The sequence below is a fragment of the Salmo salar genome, chromosome ssa12, assembly GCF_905237065.1.
Source record: "Salmo salar chromosome ssa12, Ssal_v3.1, whole genome shotgun sequence".
Taxonomy (NCBI): domain Eukaryota; kingdom Metazoa; phylum Chordata; class Actinopteri; order Salmoniformes; family Salmonidae; genus Salmo; species Salmo salar.
The window spans coordinates 97,025,935-97,045,147 of record NC_059453.1 but is presented as its reverse complement, the minus strand read 5'-3'; the positions used below and the strand labels follow the sequence as shown (position 1 = coordinate 97,045,147).

At 46.1% G+C, this 19,213-nt stretch overlaps 1 protein-coding gene across 1 annotated transcript in view; it reads right to left on the bottom strand.

The window, feature by feature from the left end:
• Nucleotides 1–1,228: 1,228 nt before the first annotated feature.
• LOC106566226 (amphoterin-induced protein 3) overlaps nucleotides 1,229–19,213 on the bottom strand; it is a 44,098-nt gene continuing 26,113 nt past the window's right edge. The window contains exon 2 of the mRNA XM_045692150.1: nucleotides 1,229–2,239. Coding sequence (XP_045548106.1) covers nucleotides 2,162–2,239 — 78 coding nt within the window. The 3' untranslated portion in view covers nucleotides 1,229–2,161. The remainder of the gene's footprint in view (nucleotides 2,240–19,213) is intronic.

The window sequence follows — 19,213 nt, the reverse complement described above, 5'->3', positions numbered from 1 at the left end:
ATAGGAAAAATGCCAAGGTGGGTGAATACTTTCGCAAGCCACTTTAGGCATAAAGAACTGAAACATCAGTAGAGACCACACACACACACACACACACACACACACACACACACACACACACACACACACACACACACACACACACACACACACACACACACACACACACACACACACACACACAAAACACACACAAAACACACATACCTTAGTTTAAATTGTTGTTTTTGTACATGTGTCTTTCTAGCATTCTATCCATATTCTTTTGCTCAGTTGTCTGAGAATAATATGAGAAGTTGATAGCTTCAGCAGGTAGACACAAGGACATGTTCTTGAGAGTATAGTCAGTCAGTCATTCTATCTTCTCAGTGGACAGGTTTTGTCTATGGAAAAGAAGAACTCTGTCCACAACTTCTTTAATAAAACTTTCTTTGGGCTTGAAATACCTGCAATGTGTTGTGTTTCGATCCCTCAAATTCAAATCTGGACCTCGAAGCCAGTTCCACTGCTTTTTTTCCCCCCATTCTTCCCCTCGAATCAGGGACGGATTTAGAACTAGGACACCAGGTGGGAGCAATTCATTATCAGATGGTGGTTCAGAGAGGATAGAGAGAGAGACAGACAGAGAGAGAGAGTGATCGGGTGCAGAAAAGAGAGAGACAGAGAGAGAGAGAGAGATGTGTGTGGATTTTTTTTGTGTGTGGTTATTACGACCATACAAAGGTGATGCCACTCGAAAATTCGAGGCATTATCAAGTGCTTGTCAAATTGTGAATGAGAGACTGATGAAGTGTGTGCTCATGCCTTTCATACAACATTTTTCAAATCATCATAAGTCTCATCATAATACCTTAGAATGTATTAAAAATCAACACATACAGCCCAACGTTTGTATCACAACTAAAGTTGCATAAATAACTCTAAATGAAGCAGTCTTTGTTAACTGCTCAACAAAGAGTAGCCACATGCGCAATAGTTTGGAGAAAATATCCTTTCTGTTTTATTCAGCTATGTTCAATTGTATTCTTCATACTATAAAATAATATAGAATAACGCCATGGAATTCTGAGCAAAACTTGTCTGCCTAATGAACTAGTGTAGCACACAGCCATATGGCATAACCAGATCGGGGCCTAACATAAGGACAAGTCAGAGTATGCTCTTCTGTTCTTCTGAAATAGACCTGTCTAAAATAAATAATGGATTTATTGTAATGGTTGTAGGCTATATTACATGTATTTATGTAGATGTTCCAAAGGTCTGCATCCCTGGCTTGTAGGCTATGTGTGGAAGGCAGGAGACGCTAAATGTGTTCATGTTCATTAAGGGTCAATTACAGAGTTATTTGCTTGAAGTCACCGGTTGACAAAATTTCATGACCGCCACAGCCCCAGTTGTGGTAGCAAATCATATGTTTTCTACCACTTAATGCGAAGAGCACATGATCATCACGCATAGTCAGAACAAAATGAATAGATAGATGTTACATATGTTTTATTTATCTGATATATTCAAGCACTTTCTCAATTTTAATCCCAATTTATTTATTTCCCATCCCCTGCTCACCCAACCCTCATCTTGTCCCAATTATCTACAGAAACTACAAAGATTCTACACTAAAACATCAGCAAATAATCTACACTAAATAATCTGCAAATAATCTACACTAAATAATCTGCAAATAATCTACACTAAATAATCTGCAAATAATCTACACTAAATAATCTACACTAAATAATCTACACTAAATAATCTGAAAATAATCTACACTAAATAATCTACAAATAATACTGCACTACTATAGGTCAGTCATTCTATACTGTGTTACTCTAGACTACTTTCACTATCTACATAATAATATTTCACCGCGCTATAGCCTAATAATACTGAAATCTTTGGCCTTGTGGCTCCATTAAAAGCATTACAATTCACAGTGATTGAGTGAGACGTGCATAGGTAGTTGGCTCTTATTTGTGGTGTACGGTGAAACCGCTCTGTGCCTATACAGGAGACAGTGGTCTTTGTTGAAGCTGGTTATAGAAGACTATTCAGTCCTACTTTTAAGGACTTTAGTCTTCTCTCTTTTTCAGGAAATTGGTTGTTGTTGTTTTTGTGACGTCATCCGGAGTCTGCCTCTGTCGGTTGCCCTGCCGGTCTGATGTTACCGTGGTGATGGAAGATTGTTCCATGCTCCCAGACGAGAAGTTTGATCGGTGATAGTAAAGGTAGATTGACACATCTGGAGAAGGGTGAGGGAAAGAGATAGAGAGGGACGAGGGTACAGAGAGGAGAGAGAGAGAGATGGGGTGCAGAGAGGATAGAGAGAGAGGGAAAGAGAGAGAGAGAAAGAGAGGAGAGAGAGGTGGATGGTGCATAGAGGAGAGAGAGAGCGAGAGAGAGAGAAGGAGAGAGAGAGAGAGAGAGAGAGGGATGGTGTGCAGAGACGAGAGAGAGAGAGAGGAAGAGAGAGAGAGAGAGAGAGAGGAGAGAGAGAGAGAGAGAGAGAGCAAGAGAGAGAGCAAGAGAGCGAGAGAGAGAGAGAGAAAGGGATGGTGTGCAGAGAGGAGAGAGTGAGAAAGAGAGACAGAGAGGAGAGAGATGTCATACTTGGGTGAGAAATGACTGAGACACTGGTACATTTGAACTATATCAGCAGACAGTTTTGCACAGATATGATGTTTTTGGCTTAGCACACACTTGTCAGTAAAGGGTTGTGTCCCACATAGCACCCTTTTCCCTATGAGCCCTGGTCTAAAGCAGTGCACTATATAGGGAATAGGGCCCTGGTCTAAAGCAGTGCACTATATAGGGAACAGGGCTCTGGTCTAAAGTAGTGCACTATATAGGGAATTGGGCTCTGGTCTAAAGTCGTGCACTATATAGGGAATAGGGCTTTGGTCTAAAGTCGTGCACTATATAGGGAATAGGGTGCCATTTGGGATGCAGTCAAGATGTTTGGACAACCAGCCTTTGCTCCTTCGAACCATTCTTGCTAGGATTAACCGTTATTTAACTCGGCAAGTCCGTTAAGAACAAATTCTTATTTACAATGACGGCCTAGCCCGGGCCAAACCCGGACGACGCTGGACCAATTGTGCGCCGCCCTATGGAACTCTCAATCATCACGGCCGGATGTGACACAGCCCTGTTGCAGCCTGGGTGCTGCAACGTTTTAATTGGCAGCCTGTTAAAGCTAGCCTGGTTTCAGATCTGTTGTCTCTTTCTTTGTTTCCTTGCTGACTCCACCTGCTGACTGTCAAGCAAAATGTCAATGAGTGACGAAAGAGAGCTGGCATAGTAGCACAAACCGACTGGCATTCAGGCTAGCTTGTAAGTCTCACGCCACAGATCAACACAAGAGGAAGAACATGATACGTTAAACAAAGATACGTTAAATGTTTTGAAGACGAAGCAACAGAATATTTGTTTCAACAAGCTGAAAACGTCCACAAGATAATGGTTTACTACTGAAACGTGGTTAGCAGCTTTGGAGAATGAGAGATCTGTTGAGAGTTGTGGCTGACTGGGTGGAAATCCAAAAGGACACGCTGTCATTTGGTGGTGTTTGTGTTTGTCTGCCATTTGGGGACGCGTATCTATTTGTCACACTGTAGATATTTTTGGTACCTAGCATCCTGTTTGTGAAAATATTATTTGTGGTATGTTTTTTGGGGGGGACACAGATGGGTACTTATTATTTATCATGTTTCTACTGTTGACATCTCGATCTGGCCTTCCACCCTCCCCTCTTCAACATGTTCGACAGCCTTCCCTGTAGCTCAGTTGGTAGAGCATGGTGTTTGCAACGCCAGGGTTGTGGGTACGTTTCCACCGTTTCCTAGTACGAAAAAAAAAAAATTATGAAATGAAAATGAAATGAAATGTATGCATTCACTACTGTAAGTCGCTCTGGATAAGAGTGTCTGCTAAATGACGTAAATGTAATGAGAGAGAGAGAGCACGCTCAAGTTGCAGGTTTAAAGCTTATTTTCTGCAATTCTGTACCCTTTGCCATGAGATGTAGAGAACTTGTCGTTTTAAAGTGAATTTCCTGCTATTCTCCACATTTTGCCATGTCTTATGTGTGTTAAATATTACAACAAAATTAATGTGCTTAAAAAAACAAGCTAGAAACGTTAGCTGACATGGGCTAGTACAGTGCCTTGCAAAATTATTCACTCCCCTTGGTGTTTTTCCTATTTTGTTACATCACAAATTGTAATATAAATTGATTTTTATTTGGATTTCATGTAATGGACGTCCCCAAATAGACCAAATTGGTGAAGTGAAATTAAAGAAATTACTTGTTTCAAAAATGTATATAAAATAAAAAACGGAAAAGTGGTGCGTGCATATGTATTCCCTTTGCTATGAAGCCCCTAAATAAGATCTGGTGCAACCAATTACCTTCAGAAGTCACATAATTATAGTTAAAAAACAAGTCCACCTGTGTGCAATCTAAGTGTCACATGATCTGTCACATGATCTCAGTATATATACACCTGTTCTGAAAGGTCGCAGAGTCTGCAACACCACTTAGCAAAAGGCACCACCAAGCAAGCGGCACTATGAAGACCAAACAGGTCAGGGACAAACCTGCCAAGAGGGGGCTGCCCACCAAAACTCACGGACCAGGCAAGGAGGGCATTAATCAGAGAGGCAACAGAGAGACCAAAGATAACCCTGAAGGAACTGCAAAGCTCCACAGCGGAGATTGGAGTATCTGTCCGTAGGAGTAGGGCCACTTTAAGCCATTCAATCCACAGAGCTGGGCTTTACGGTAGAGTGTCCAGAAAAAAAGCTATTGCTTAATTAAGGATTGGACCATTTATTTTAAATTTTGGCATAAAATGACCCAAATCTATGTGGAGAAGTGGAAAGATAGAGTATTTTTCTTCTGCTCACATTGTGAGTTAGGCTATAGGCCTTTGCCTGGATATTTAATTAGTGCACAACAGGAGTTGCCTGATGACTCATTATGAATTAAGTTTCGCATCTGTTTCCATCGCTCCATTCATTCGGCTTCAAACTGCTATCCTTACAAGTCGTTTGTGCCGATGTCAAAATGAGTGGCGTCGAAACAAAACTCTTGGATCGACTCTCTAACCAATCAGACTTTCAGAACCAATGACGTGATTCATGATTGGTGTAGGAGGATGTAGGTGGGTAGTCAGGATACAACAGAAGAGCAGAGTGCAGGCAGACTGTCCATTAGACATGCCTTAATGACCAACACAAATCATCACCCTCCTACTGGTAGTTCTTGATGGCTATGGTTTTTCCACGTTTTGATATTTTATTTGTTCAAATCAAAGTTTATTTATCACATGCACAGGATACAGGAGGTGTAAAATGGTACAGTGAAATGCTTACTTGCAAGCTCTCAACAGTGCACTACAAATATCAATGATGTGACGGAGAAAGAGACGATTTCTCATTTATCTGAAAGCATCTCTTCATGATGAGCGTATAACTGCTAAATTACTCAAATGTGAATATAAATATATTCCAATTTGCATCAGGATGAGTATCATAGACCTGAATCATAATCCACTCATAAGTATGCATCTATTACGAAAAAGTGGCACACGTAGGCTGGTAGATATATTAGTCCCAGAAACCTGTTAGCGGTTTCTAGATGAAATGACAGGTAATTCGTGTTAGTGTTGGGTCATGATGGGTGAACTGAACAAAATCAACCTATTAGATGTTACTTGTTGCTCTGGACATTCTGCTAACAGACCCTGTGTGTACCCAATGATGGCAAAATGAAGTAATCAGTTTGTTGGATGTAGGAGTTTGAATGGTTAGCATTCTCTAGGTGCACACGAAGTATCTTGTTTATAGGATCTGGACAATCTATCCCAGACCGCCAGATGTGTCTTGTTTTGATATGAAGAAAATGATAATCAGTCTGTTGGATCATGGATGTATTAAGATAATGTACATGTTGTTTGTATGATCTGAACATCATGTTTCTAGCTCCCCAGGTGCCAGGTTCCAGGTGCCAGGTAACAGGTTCCAAGTGCTAGATGCCAGGTAACAGGTTCCAGGTGCCAGGTTAAAGGTGCAAGGTGCTAGGTGCCATGTAACAGGTGCCAGGCAGTGTGTGTTGCTGGAATTCCCGTGGGGATAGAACACACAAAGTGTAATTAAAGCCCAGGCCAGCTGCTGGGACGACTGCTCTGCCATGTCGTCATTATTAAGTCAACAGGCACAGATGTGATGGGTCCTCTTTGTGTTCTCTAACTCTGTAACAGATGTTGGTGTGTGTGCTTCCTCAGCGGCCTGCTACATGGAAATCAGACCTTCTGACTCTTAGACAGACCCCGTCTAGCTACCCAGCACCGTGCCAGCCACATAGAAATAGTGACAAAAAGCACAAATTGAATGCTAAACCTTTTTTGCTTTTATTTCCTGCTTGGGGATGTCATTCGAAAACATAATGTTAAATTTCACTGCTATGCGGATGACACACAGCTGTACATTTCAATGAAACATTTCAATGAAACATGGTGAAGCCCCAAAATTGCCCTCGCTAGAAGCCTGTGTCTCAGACATAAGGAAGTGGATGGCTGCAAACTTTCTACTCTTAAACTCGGACAAAACAGAGATGCTTGTTCTCGGTCCCAAGAAACAAAGAGATCTTCTGTTGAATCTGACAATTAATCTGGATGGTTGTACAGTCGTCTCAAATAAAACTGTGAAGGACCTCGGCGTTACTCTGGACCCTGATCTCTCTTTTGAAGAACATATCAAGACTGTTTCAAGGACAGCTTTTTTCCATCTACGTAACATTGCAAAAAATCAGAAACTTTCTGTCCAAAAATGATGCAGTAAATTAATCCATGGCTTTGTTACTTCTAGGTTGGACTACTGCAATGCTCTACTTTCTGGCTACCCGGATAAAGCACTAAATAAACTTCATTTAGTGCTAAATACGTCTGCTAGAATCCTGACTAGAACCAAAACATTTGATCATATTACTCCAGTGCTAGCCTCCCTACACTGGCTTCCTGTTAAGGCAAGGGCTGATTTCAAGGTTTTACTGCTAACCTACAAAGCATTACATGGGCTTGCTCCTACCTATCTTTCCGATTTGGTCCTGCCGTACATACCTACACGTACGCTACGGTCACAAGACGCGGGCCTCCTAATTGTTCCTAGAATTTCCAAGCAAACAGCAGGAGGCAGGGCTTTCTCCTATAGAGCTCCATTTTTATGGAATGGTCTGCCTACCCATGTGAGAGATGCAGACTCGGTCTCAACCTTTAAGTCTTTACTGAAGACTCATCTCTTCAGTGGGTCCTATGATTAAGTGTAGTCTGGCCCAGGGGTGTGAAGGTGAACTGAAAGGCTGGAGCAACGAACCGCTCTGCCTGGCCGGTTTCCCCTCTTTCCACTGGGATTCTCTGCCTCTACCCCTATTACGGGGGCTGAGTCACTGGCTTGCTGCTGTTCTTCCATGCCGTCCCTGGGAGGGGTGCGTCACTTGAGTGGGTTGAGTCACTGACGTGGTCTTCCAGTCTGGGTTGGCGCCCCCCCTTGGGCTGTGCCGTGGCGGAGATCTTTGTGGGCTATACTCGGCCTTGTCCCGGGATGGTATGTTGGTGGTTGGAGATATCCCTCCAGTGATGTGGAGGCTGTGCTTTGGCAAAGTGGGTGGGGTTATATCCTACCTGTTTGGCCCTGTCCAGGGGTTTCATCGGATGGGGCCACAGTGTCTCCTGACCCCTCCTGTCTCAGCCTCCAGTATTTATGCTGCAGTAGTTTATGTGTCGGGGGGCAAGGGTCAGTCTGTCACATCTGGAGTATTTCTCTTGTCTTTTCCGGTGTCCTGTGTGAATTTAAATATGCTCTCTCTAATTCTCTCTTTCTCTCTTTCTCTCTCTTGGAGGACCTGAGCTCTAGGACCATGCCTCAGGACTACCTGGCTGCTGCTCCAGTTCCAACTGTTCTGCCTGCAGCTATGGAACCCTGACCTGTTCACCGGACGTGCTACCTGTCCCAGACCTGCTGTCCCAGACCTGCTGGAACCCTGACCTATTCACCGGACATGCTACCTGTCCCAGACCTGCTGTTTTCAACTCTCTAGAGACAGCAGGAGCGGTAGAGATACTCTCAAAGATCGGCTATGAAAAAGCCAACTGACACTTACTCTTGTGTTACTGACTTGTTGCACCGTCAACAACTACTATGATTATTATTATTTGACCATGCTGGTCATTTATGAACATTTGAACATCTAGGCCATGTGCTGTTATAATCTCCACCCGGCACAGCCAGAAGAGGACTGGCCACCCCTCATAGCCTGGTTCCTCTCTAGGTTTCTTCCTAGGTTTTGGCCTTTCTAGGGAGTTTTTCCTAGCCACCGTGCTTCTACACCTGCATTGCTTGCTGTTTGGGGTTTTAGGCTGGGTTTCTGTACAGCACTTTGAGATATCAGCTGATGTAAGAAGGGCTATATAAATACATTTGATTTGATTTGATTTGTATCCATGGTTACACTCAATATGGCAGTCGGTAACATTGACTTGAATAAGAATGTCTATTCTAGTCATTCTACTTCTATGTCCAGCCACTATCAGCCGGTTCCCCCCCCCACAGGTTACTGACTGGCTGGCTCTATGTCCAGCCAATATCAGCCGGTTCCCCCTCACAGGCATACTGGCTGGCTGGCTCTATGTCCAGCCACTTTCACCCGGTTCCCCCTCACAGGCTTACTGACTGGCTGGCTCTATGTCCAGCCACTATCAGCCGGTTCCCCCTCACAGGCTTACTGGCTGGCTGGCTCTATGTCCAGCCACTATCAGCCGGTTCCCCCTCACAGGATTACTGACTGGCTGGCTCTATGTCCAGCCACTTTCACCCGGACCCCCTCACAGGCTTACTGGCTGTCTGGCTCTATGTCCAGCCACTATCTGCCGGTTCCCTCTCACAGGCTTACTTGCTGGTTGACTGACTGGCTCTATGTCCTTCACTATCAGCCAGTTCCACCTCACAGGCTGACTGGCTGGCTGGTTGACTGACAGGTTGGCTCTATGTCCAGCCACTATCAGCCGGTTCCCCCTCACAAGCTTTCTGGCTGGCTGATTGACTGGCTGGCTAGCTGGCACTATGTCCAGCCACTATCAGCCGGTTCCCCCTCACAGGCTTAATGGCTGGTTGATTGACTGGCTGGCTGGCACTATGTCCAGCCACTATCAGCCAGTTCTCCCTCACAAGCTTTCTGGCTGGTTGATTGACTGGCTGGCTAGCTGGCACTATGTCCAGCCACGATCAGCCGGTTCCCCCTCACAGGCTTATTGACTGGCTGATTGACTGGCTGGCTAGCTGGCACTATGTCCAGCCACTATCAGCCAGTCCTCCCTCACAAGCTTACTGGCTGGCTGGCTCTATGTCCAGCCACTTTCACCCGGACCCCCCTCACAGGCTTACTGGCTGTCTGGCTCTATGTCCAGCCACTATCTGCCGGTTCCCCCTCACGGGCTTACTGACTGGCTGGCTCTATGTCCAGCCACTATTAGCCGGTTCCCCCTCACAAGCTTTCTGACTGGCTGATTGACTGGCTGGCTAGCTGGCACTATGTCCAGCCACTATCAGCCGGTTCCCCCTCACAGGCTTAATGGCTGGTTGATTGACTGGCTGGCTGGCACTATGTCCAGCCACTATCAGCCAGTTCTCCCTCACAAGCTTACTGGCTGGCTGGCTCTATGTCCAGCCACTATCAGCCAGTTCTCCCTCACAAGCTTACTGACTGGCTGGCTGGCCTTGGTTTAGTGTTTATGTCCCAGGCAGGCTGGCGTAGTGTGCTATGTCTTTGAGCTTGGTTTAGTGTTTATGTCCCAGGCAGGCTGGCGTAGTGTGCTGTGTCTTTGACCTTGGTTTAATGTTTATGTCCCAGGCAGGTTGACGTAGCATGAGGTGTCTTTGAGCTTGGTTTAGTGTTTACGTCCCAGGCAGGCTGGTGTAGTGTGCTGTGTCTTTGACCTTGGTTTAGTGTTTATGTCCCAGGCAGGTTGGCGTAGTGTGCTGTGTCTTTGACCTTGGTTTAGTGTTTATGTCCCAGGCAGGTTGGCGTAGTGTGCTGTGTCTTTGAGCTTGGTTTAGTGTTTATGTCCCAGGCAGGCTGGCGTAGTGTGCTGTGTCTTTGACCTTGGTTTAGTGTTTATGTTCCAGGCAGGTTGACGTAGCGTGTGGTGTCTTTGAGCTTGGTTTAGTGTTTATGTCCCAGGCAGGCTGGCGTAGTGTGCTGTGTCTTTGACCTTGGTTTAGTGTTTATGTCCCAGGCAGGTTGGCGTAGTGTGCTGTGTCTTTGACCTTGGTTTAGTGTTTATGTCCCAGGCAGGCTGGCGTAGTGTGCTGTGTCTTTGATCTATCTGTTCTAGTTGCATAAGAAGGAGAAGAAGAAGAAGAATAAGCTTTTATTTACTGTAGTCTCTCATGAATCTTTAATTGAAAACGTTTTAGATGGCAGAGAGAGGAGAGAACATCTTCCTTTTGGATGGAGTTACATTAGTGTCAGTACTGGGGTGGAGAAGAGGAGCTAACTGTGCCTGTGATCTAACATGACTGTCTGCAGATAGATAAAATAACACAACACTACACAACACAGACAGACAGAATAACACAATACTACACAACACAGACAGACAGAATAACATAACACAATACAGACCAACATAATAACTCACTATTACACAGACAGACAGACAGAATAACACAATACAGATAGACATAAAAACACAATACGACACACCACAGACACACAAATCAACACAGACAGACTGAATAACAGACATACAGAAAAACACAATAGTACACAACACAGACAGACAGCATAGCACAAGACTACACAACACATACATACATACATACAGACAGACAGACAGACAGACAGACAGACAGACAGACAGACAGACAGACAGACAGACAGACAGACAGACAGACAGACAGACAGACAGACAGACAGACAGACAGACAGACAGACAGACAGACAGACAGACAGACAGACGGAATGTGACTGTTGTTTTCTGAGTCATAGTTCTCTCAGGAAGGATAATACTGTTATCCAAACCTCCTCACTGTGAGACAGACGACCTTCCTATGTAAGCTCACAGCTATGAGGATGATGACTCCAGTATATAATCTCAATGAGGATGAAGATGATGACCCCAGTATATAATCTCAATGAGGATGAAGATGATGACCCCAGTATATAATCTCAATGAGGATGAAGATGATGACCCCAGTATATAATCTCAATGAGGATGATGACCCCAGTATATAATCTCAATGAGGATGAAGATGATGACCCCAGTATATAATCTCAATGAGGATGAAGCTGATGACCCCATTATATAATCTCAATGAGGATGATGACCCCAGTATATAATCTCAATGAGGATGAGGATGATGACCCCAGTATATAATCTCAATGAGGATGAAGATGATGACCAAAGTATACAATCTCAATGAAGATGAGGATGATGACCCCAGTATATAATCTCAATGAGGATGATGACCCCAGTATATAATCTCAATGAGGATGAAGATGATGACCCCAGTATATAATCTCACTGAAGATGAGGATGATGACCCCAGTATATCATCTCAATGAGGATGATGACCCCAGTATATAATCTCAAAGGTAAGGGTAAGACATGGTAAGGGCCCTGATTCATTTCCTCTTTGCCTAGTGCCTTCTTCTCTCCTACTTCTCTTCAGAGAGTTTTGAACCACACTTTCCTTTGTTCAATGCTGGCTGAAGACCTAGCTAGCCAGTAACTAGCTAGCCAGTAACTAGCTAACACCAGGCACAGATGAAGACCTAGCTAGCCAGTAACTAGCTAACACCAGACACAGATGAAGACCTAGTTAGCCAGTAACTAGCTAGCCAGTAACTAGCTAACACCAGGCACAGATGAAGACCTAGCTAGCCAGTAACTAGCTAACACCAGGCACAGATGAAGACCTAGCTAGCCAGTAACTAGCTAACACCAGGGAGATGAAGACCTAACTAGCCAGTAACTAGCTAACACCAGACAGATGAAGACCTAGTTAGCCAGTAACTAGCTAACACCAGGCACAGATGAAGACCTAGTTAGCCAGTAACTAGCTAACACCAGAGAGATGAAGACCTAGTTAGCCAGTAACTAGCTAACACCAGAGAGATGAAGACCTAGTTAGCCAGTAACTAGCTAACACCAGAGAGATGAAGACCTAGTTAGCCAGTAAACAGCTAGCCAGTAACTAGCTAACACCAGACAGATGAAGACCTAGTTAGCCAGTAACTAGCTAACACCAGACAGATGAAGACCTAGCTAGCCAGTAACTAGCTAGCCAGTAACTAGCTAGCCAGTAACTAGCTAACAGCAGGCACAGATGAAGACCTAGTTAGCCAGTAACTAGCTAGCCAGTAATTAGCTAACACCAGACAGATGAAGACCTAACTAGCCAGTAACTAGCTAACACCAGACAGATGAAGCCCTAGTTAGCCAGTAACTAGCTAACACCAGACAGATGAAGCCCTAGTTAGCCAGTAACTAGCTAACACCAGACAGATGAAGACCTAGTTAGCCAGTAACTAATGTAACAGTGTAGGTTCCGTCCCTCTCTTCGCCTCAACCCGGGCTCGAACCAGGGACCCTTGCACACATCAACAACTGACACCCCACGAAGCATCGTTACCCATCACGCCACAAAAGCCGCGGCCCTTGCAACGCAAGGGGATACCCTACTTCAAGTCTCAGAGCGAGTGACGTCACCGATTGAAACGCTATTAGCGCGCACCACCGCTAACTAACTAGCCATTTCACATCGGTTACACTCACCCCCCCCTTTGACCTCCTCCTTTTTCCGCAGCAACCAATGATCCGGGTCAACAGCATCAATGTAACAGTGTAGGTTCCGTCCCTCTCTTCGCCCCAACCTGGGCTCGAACCAGGGACCCTTGCACACATAAACAACTGACACCCCACGAAGCATCGTTACCCATCGCGCCACAAAAGCCGCGGCCCTTGCAACGTAAGGGGAAACCCTACTTCAAGTCTCAAGGCGAGTGACGTCACCGATTGAAACGCTATTAGCGCGCACCACCGCTAACTAACTAGCCATTTCACATCGGTTACACTAACACCAGACAGATGAAGACCTAGCTAGCCAGTAACTAGCTAGCCAGTAACTAGCTAGCCAGTAGCTAGCTAGCCAGTAACTAGCTAACACCAGACAGATGAAGGTCGAAACATTTGTTTCTTTGCCATAGATGAATAGGGTCAACGTTTAGTTATATTTGCTGACACCCTACAGTCTAGTTGTGTAACCAGTAGAGTAGCTATGCAAACCACGGCCCTCTGCAAACACGCCTTCTCCGATGTTGGTTACTTATTTTAACTAGGCAAGAGAATATCAAGTTCCCATTGGTGTTTTCAAATGACGTCAAGGGTGATTAACCTATCCCCTTGAAATGGGGGAGGGGACTAGTAACTTTATGTTCAAACTTTAACAATATCTAACTAAGTCATTTGTCATACTTTGATCTGGTTTCATCGAAATATCATCACATTTCATGAAAAACATGAATTCAAATGTTCATGACCTTCAAGCTTTTAGTCTTCTTTTTACAGATAATCATGATGGTCACACACACACACACACACACACACACACACACACACACACACACACACACACACACACACACACACACACACAGACACACACTGGGAGTTAGTGGTGACAGACCTCTGTAATCAGTCCACTGAGTTGGCAACCAATTAAGTTGACGGAGAATCTAAAGGCTATTTCCTTATTAGTACTGCAATCAAATGTACCCCCATAAATCTAGCTGTGTAAAAACACTGTTAGAGCTGAGCTGCTCAGTTAGGCCTAAACACTAGACACACAGGCAGTGAGAAGTGGCAGCGGAGTGTGTGTGTGTGTGTGTGTGTGTGTGTGTGTGTGTGTGTGTGTGTGTGTGTGTGTGTGTGTGTGTGTGTGTACTTCTGTGTGTGTGTAGACTAATGAGGACCATGGCTTGGCTGAACCTGTCAAATTATTTAAATCCACCAATCAACTACACAAAAAATGGATCCAAACATTTCAAAGATCCCTGTCTGCAGGGCACTCGAGGGTACAGGAAGCACCTCCTTCTCCAAACAATTAGGCTGCCCACGACACATGAAACAGAGCAGTACCTAGCCAATTGCTTTGCTATAGATTTTGTCAGTACACAAACTGGAGGCCATGCACTTCAAGCCTGTGAACGTGGCCGATACTGCCGAATATCAGCGCCACCTGTTTGCACCTCCACCCCAGGCTGTTCCAGCCAGCTTGCACCTCCACCCGAGGCTGTTCCAGCCAGCTTGCACCTCCACCCCAGGCTGTTCCAGCCAGCTTGCACCTCCACACGAGGCTGTTCCAGCCAGCTTGCACCTCCACCCGAGGCTGTTCCAGCCAGCTTGCACCTCCACCCGAGGCTGTTCCAGCCAGCTTGCACCTCCACACGAGGCTGTTCCATCCAGCTTGCACCTCCACCCGAGGCTGTTCCAGCCAGCTTTCACCTCCAACCGAGGCTGTTCCAGCCAGCTTGTACCTCCACCCGAGGCTGTTCCAGCCAGCTTGCACCTCCACCCGAGGCTGTTCCAGCCAGCTTTCACCTCCAACCAGCTTGCACCTCCACCCGAGGCTGTTCCATCCAGCTTGCACCTCCACCCGAGGCTGTTCCAGCCAGCTTGCACCTCCACCCGAGGCTGTTCCAGCCAGCTTTCACCTCCAACCGAGGCTGTTCCAGCCAGCTTGCACCTCCACCCGAGGCTGTTCCAGCCAGCTTGCACCTCTACCCGAGGCTGTCCAAGCGTACCATGAGGGGCTGGTATTTAAGCAGCTTCTCTGCAAAGGCCTGATCCATGAGGCCGTTAAATGAGCACCTCCCCCTGGCCCCCCCCACAACAACATCAGCACCTCCCCCTGGCCCCCCAACAACATGAGCACCTCGCCCTGCCCCCCCCCAACAACATGAGCACCTCCCCCTGGCCCCCCCCACAACATGAGCACCTCCCCCTGCCACCCCCAACAACATGAGCACCTCCCCCTGGCCTCCCCCAACAACATGAGCACCTCCCCCTGGCCTCCCCCCACAACAACAACAATATCTGGTTTATTTGACAAACAGGAAAACAAAATCATCTTCAACATCAAACCAGCTTCCTGTTTACACAACAACGTTACTGCATGTGTGCTGTTGGTGAGACCACTTGTCTCACCTCACTGGCTTTCAGGTCAACATGTCTAGCAATGTAACAATCCTTGAATGAACAGCAGCCATTCACAACATGGGTAATGACCTCCATTCAATTTGACTCATGTAGAATACAAAATTGGTCACGGTTTGAAGGGTACCAGAGTATCTGATTATATTTTGTTGCTAGAACTTGCAACCTCGTTTTAACGGTAAAGGTGAGAATGTCCTCTCCAACTGCAGCATTCTGGCACTTAGAACGGGTGACATATTGGTTAGCACAGTGCAGAGCAGTGAGTTTCCCCTGCAGCCTCAGGCCAGTCCAGTGTTGCAGTAGCTGCATCCGTCTGATACCAAGGAGTGTTGTCCTGGATGTAAGATGAGATGTTCCACAATGGGTGACAAATGCCTCCACAACAACAACGCGATCTGCCACAACTGCATCAGAGAAAGTCACTGGCTCAGTTTGCATATCAGTCCGTGTCCACCTGAGCTCCAGTCCAGTTGCACAGGTCATTGAGGTCCAGCTAATCTGACCGGACTCCAAAGCCCGCAGCAAGAGTGTCCAATTTTCCATTGGCTTTCCTCTTGAAGTCCAGGAAGTTGTCCTGGCCAGTGGAACTTTCTTTCCCCTGTAGGTCCAGACGGAGGGAGGCTCTGGCTAATTCCCTAACTGTCACATCATCACTGTTGAGCATGTCTGATATCAGTTTACATCCACTCAATATTCGGGACACCAAAATCCCCATCTCTTTGGCTCTGGAAGAGCAACATCATGTGTGGTGTGTGTGCTTAAGCATGGGCACTTTCTCACCACTTGAACTGTTTTGTTAGAACTTTCTGTGGTATATTCATATTTGCAAGCAGATGTTGAATCTTTGCTAGGGCTAGCTAGCTAGCTAGCTTCTAGCTTCATGACCACATGCAGAGGGGAAATGTCTATCATATCAAGCATGGTTGAATACTTACAGAGAATCTTCTCAACTTGTTCCCCCCCACTCGCCAGCAACATTTAACGCAAACTCAGCAAAAAAAGAAATGTCCCTTTTTCAGGACCCTGTCTTTCAAAGATAATTCGTAAAAATCCAAATAACTTCACAGATCTTCATTGTAAAGGGTTTAAACACTGTTTCCTGTGCTTGTTCAATGAACAATAAACAATTAATGAACATGTACCTGTGGAACGGTCGTTAAGACACTAACAGCTTACAGACGGTAGGCAATTAAGGTCACAGTTATGAAAACCTAGGACAGTAAAGAGGCCTTTCTACTGCCTCTGAAAAACACCAAAAGAAAGATGCCCAGGGTCCCTGCTCATCTGCGTGAACATGCCTTAGGAGGCATGAGGACTGCAGATGTGGCCAGGGCAATGAATTGCAATGTCCGTACTGTGAGACGCCTAAGACAGCGCTAAAGGGAGACAGGACGGACAGCTGATCGTCCTCGCAGTGGCAGACCACATGTAACAACACCTGCACAGGATCGGTACATCCTAACATCACACCTGCGGGACAGGTACAGAATGGCAACAGCAACTGCCCGAGTTACACCAGGAATGCACAATCCTTCCATCAGTGCACAGACTGTCCGCAATAGTCTGAGAGAGGCTTGACTGAGGGCTTGTAGGCCTGTTGTGAGGCAGGTCCTCACCAGACATCACCAGCAACAACGTCGCCTATGGGCACAAACCCACCGTCGCTGGACCAGACAGGACTGGCAAAAAGTGCTCTTCACAGACGAGTCGCCGGTTTTGTCTCAGCAGGGGTGATGGTCGGATTTGCATTTATTGTCGAAGGAATGAGCGTTACACCGAGGCCTGTACTCTGGAGCGGGATCGATTTGGAGATGGTGGGTCAGTCATGGTCTGGGTAGATGTGTTACAGCATCACCGGACTGAGCTTGTTGTCATTGTAGGCAATCTCAACGCTGTGCATTACAGGGCAGACATCCTCCTCCCTCATGTGGTACTCTTCCTGCAGGCTCATCCTGACATGACCCTCCAGCATGACAATGCCACCAGCCATACTGCTCGTTCTCTGCGTGATTTCCTGCAAGACAGGAATGTCAGTGTTCTGCCATGGCCAGCGAAGAGCCCGAATCTCAATCCCAATGAGCACATCTGGGACCTGTTGGATCGGAGGGTGAGGGCTAGGGCCATTCCTCCCAGAAATGTCCGGGGACTTGAAGGTGCCTTGGTGGAAGAGCGGTGAAACATTTCACAGCAAGAACTGGCAAAGTAAAAATCTGTGCTTGCTAAAATGTTTGATCAAAGCCAAGCCATTGCTCTCATTTGTCTACACACACACACACACACACACACACACACACACACACACACACACACACACACACACACACACACACACACACACACACACACACACACACACAGGGAGTTAGTGGTGACAGACCTCTGTAATCAGTCCACTGAGTTGGCAACCAATTAAGTTGACAGAGAATCTAAAGGCTATTTCCTTATTAGTACTGCAATCAAATGTACCCCCATAAATCTAGCTGTGTAAAAACACTGTTAGAGCTGAGCTGCTCAGTTAGGCCTAAACACTACACACACAGGCAGTGAGAAGTGGCAGCGGAGTGTGTGTTTGTTTGTTTGTGTGTGTGTGTGTGTGTGTGTGTGTGTGTGTGTGTGTGTGTGTGCTAACACACACGCTACACACTAACACACTAACACACTAACACACACACTAACACACTGACACACACTCTAACACACACAGGCTAACACACACACACTAACACTAATACACACACACTAACACTAACACACACACACTAACACTAATACACACACACTAACACTAATACACACACACACACTAACACTAATACACACACACACACTAACACTAACACACACGCTACACACTAACACACTAACACTAATACACACTAACACTAACACACACTAACATTCTGAGCTAGTGGGAAAACATATTTCATAACCAGTCTATGAGCAATGCTAAGATGAATGAAGATTTTTTATTTGAAAAAAAGACAGCTCCTGCTTGAATTGTTGAGTCGAACACTGTCCTCTAGTACACTCCGAACACTTCCCTCTAGTACACTCCGAACACTGTCCTCTAGTACACTCCGAACACTTCCCTCTAGTACACTCCGAACACTGTCCTCTAGTACACTCCGAACACGTCCCTCTAGTACACTCCGAACACTGTCCTCTAGGACACTCCAAACACTGTCCTCCAGTATACCCCGAACACTGTCCTCTCGTACACTCCGAACACTTCCCTCTAGTACACTCCGAACACGTCCCTCTAGTACACTCCGAACACTGTCCTCTAGGACACTCCGAACACGTCCCTCTAGTACACTCCGAACACTGTCCTCTAGGACACTCCAAACACTGTCCTCCAGTATACCCCGAACACTGTCCTCTCGTACACTCCGAACACTGTCCTCTAGTACAGTACGAACACTTCCCTCTAGGACACGCCGAACACTGTCCTCTAGGACACTCTGAACACTTCCCTCTAGTACACTCCGAACACTGTCCTCTAGTACACTCCGAACACTGTCCTCTAGTACACTCCGAACACTGTCCTCTAGTACACTCCGAACACGTCCCTCTAGTACACTACGAACACTGTCCTCTAGGACACTCCAAACACTGTCCTCCAGTATACCCCGAACACTGTCCTCTAGTACACTCTGAACACTGTCCTCTAGTACACTCCGAACACTGTCCTCTAGGACACTCCAAACACTGTCCTCCAGTATACCCCGAACACTGTCCCTCTAGTACACTCCGAACACGTCCCTCTAGTACACTCCGAACACTGTCCTCTAGGACACTCCAAACACTGTCCTCCAGTATACCCTGAACACTGTCCTCTCGTACACTCCGAACACTTCCCTCTAGTACACTCCGAACACGTCCCTCTAGTACACTCCGAACACTGTCCTCTAGGACACTCCAAACACTGTCCTCCAGTATAC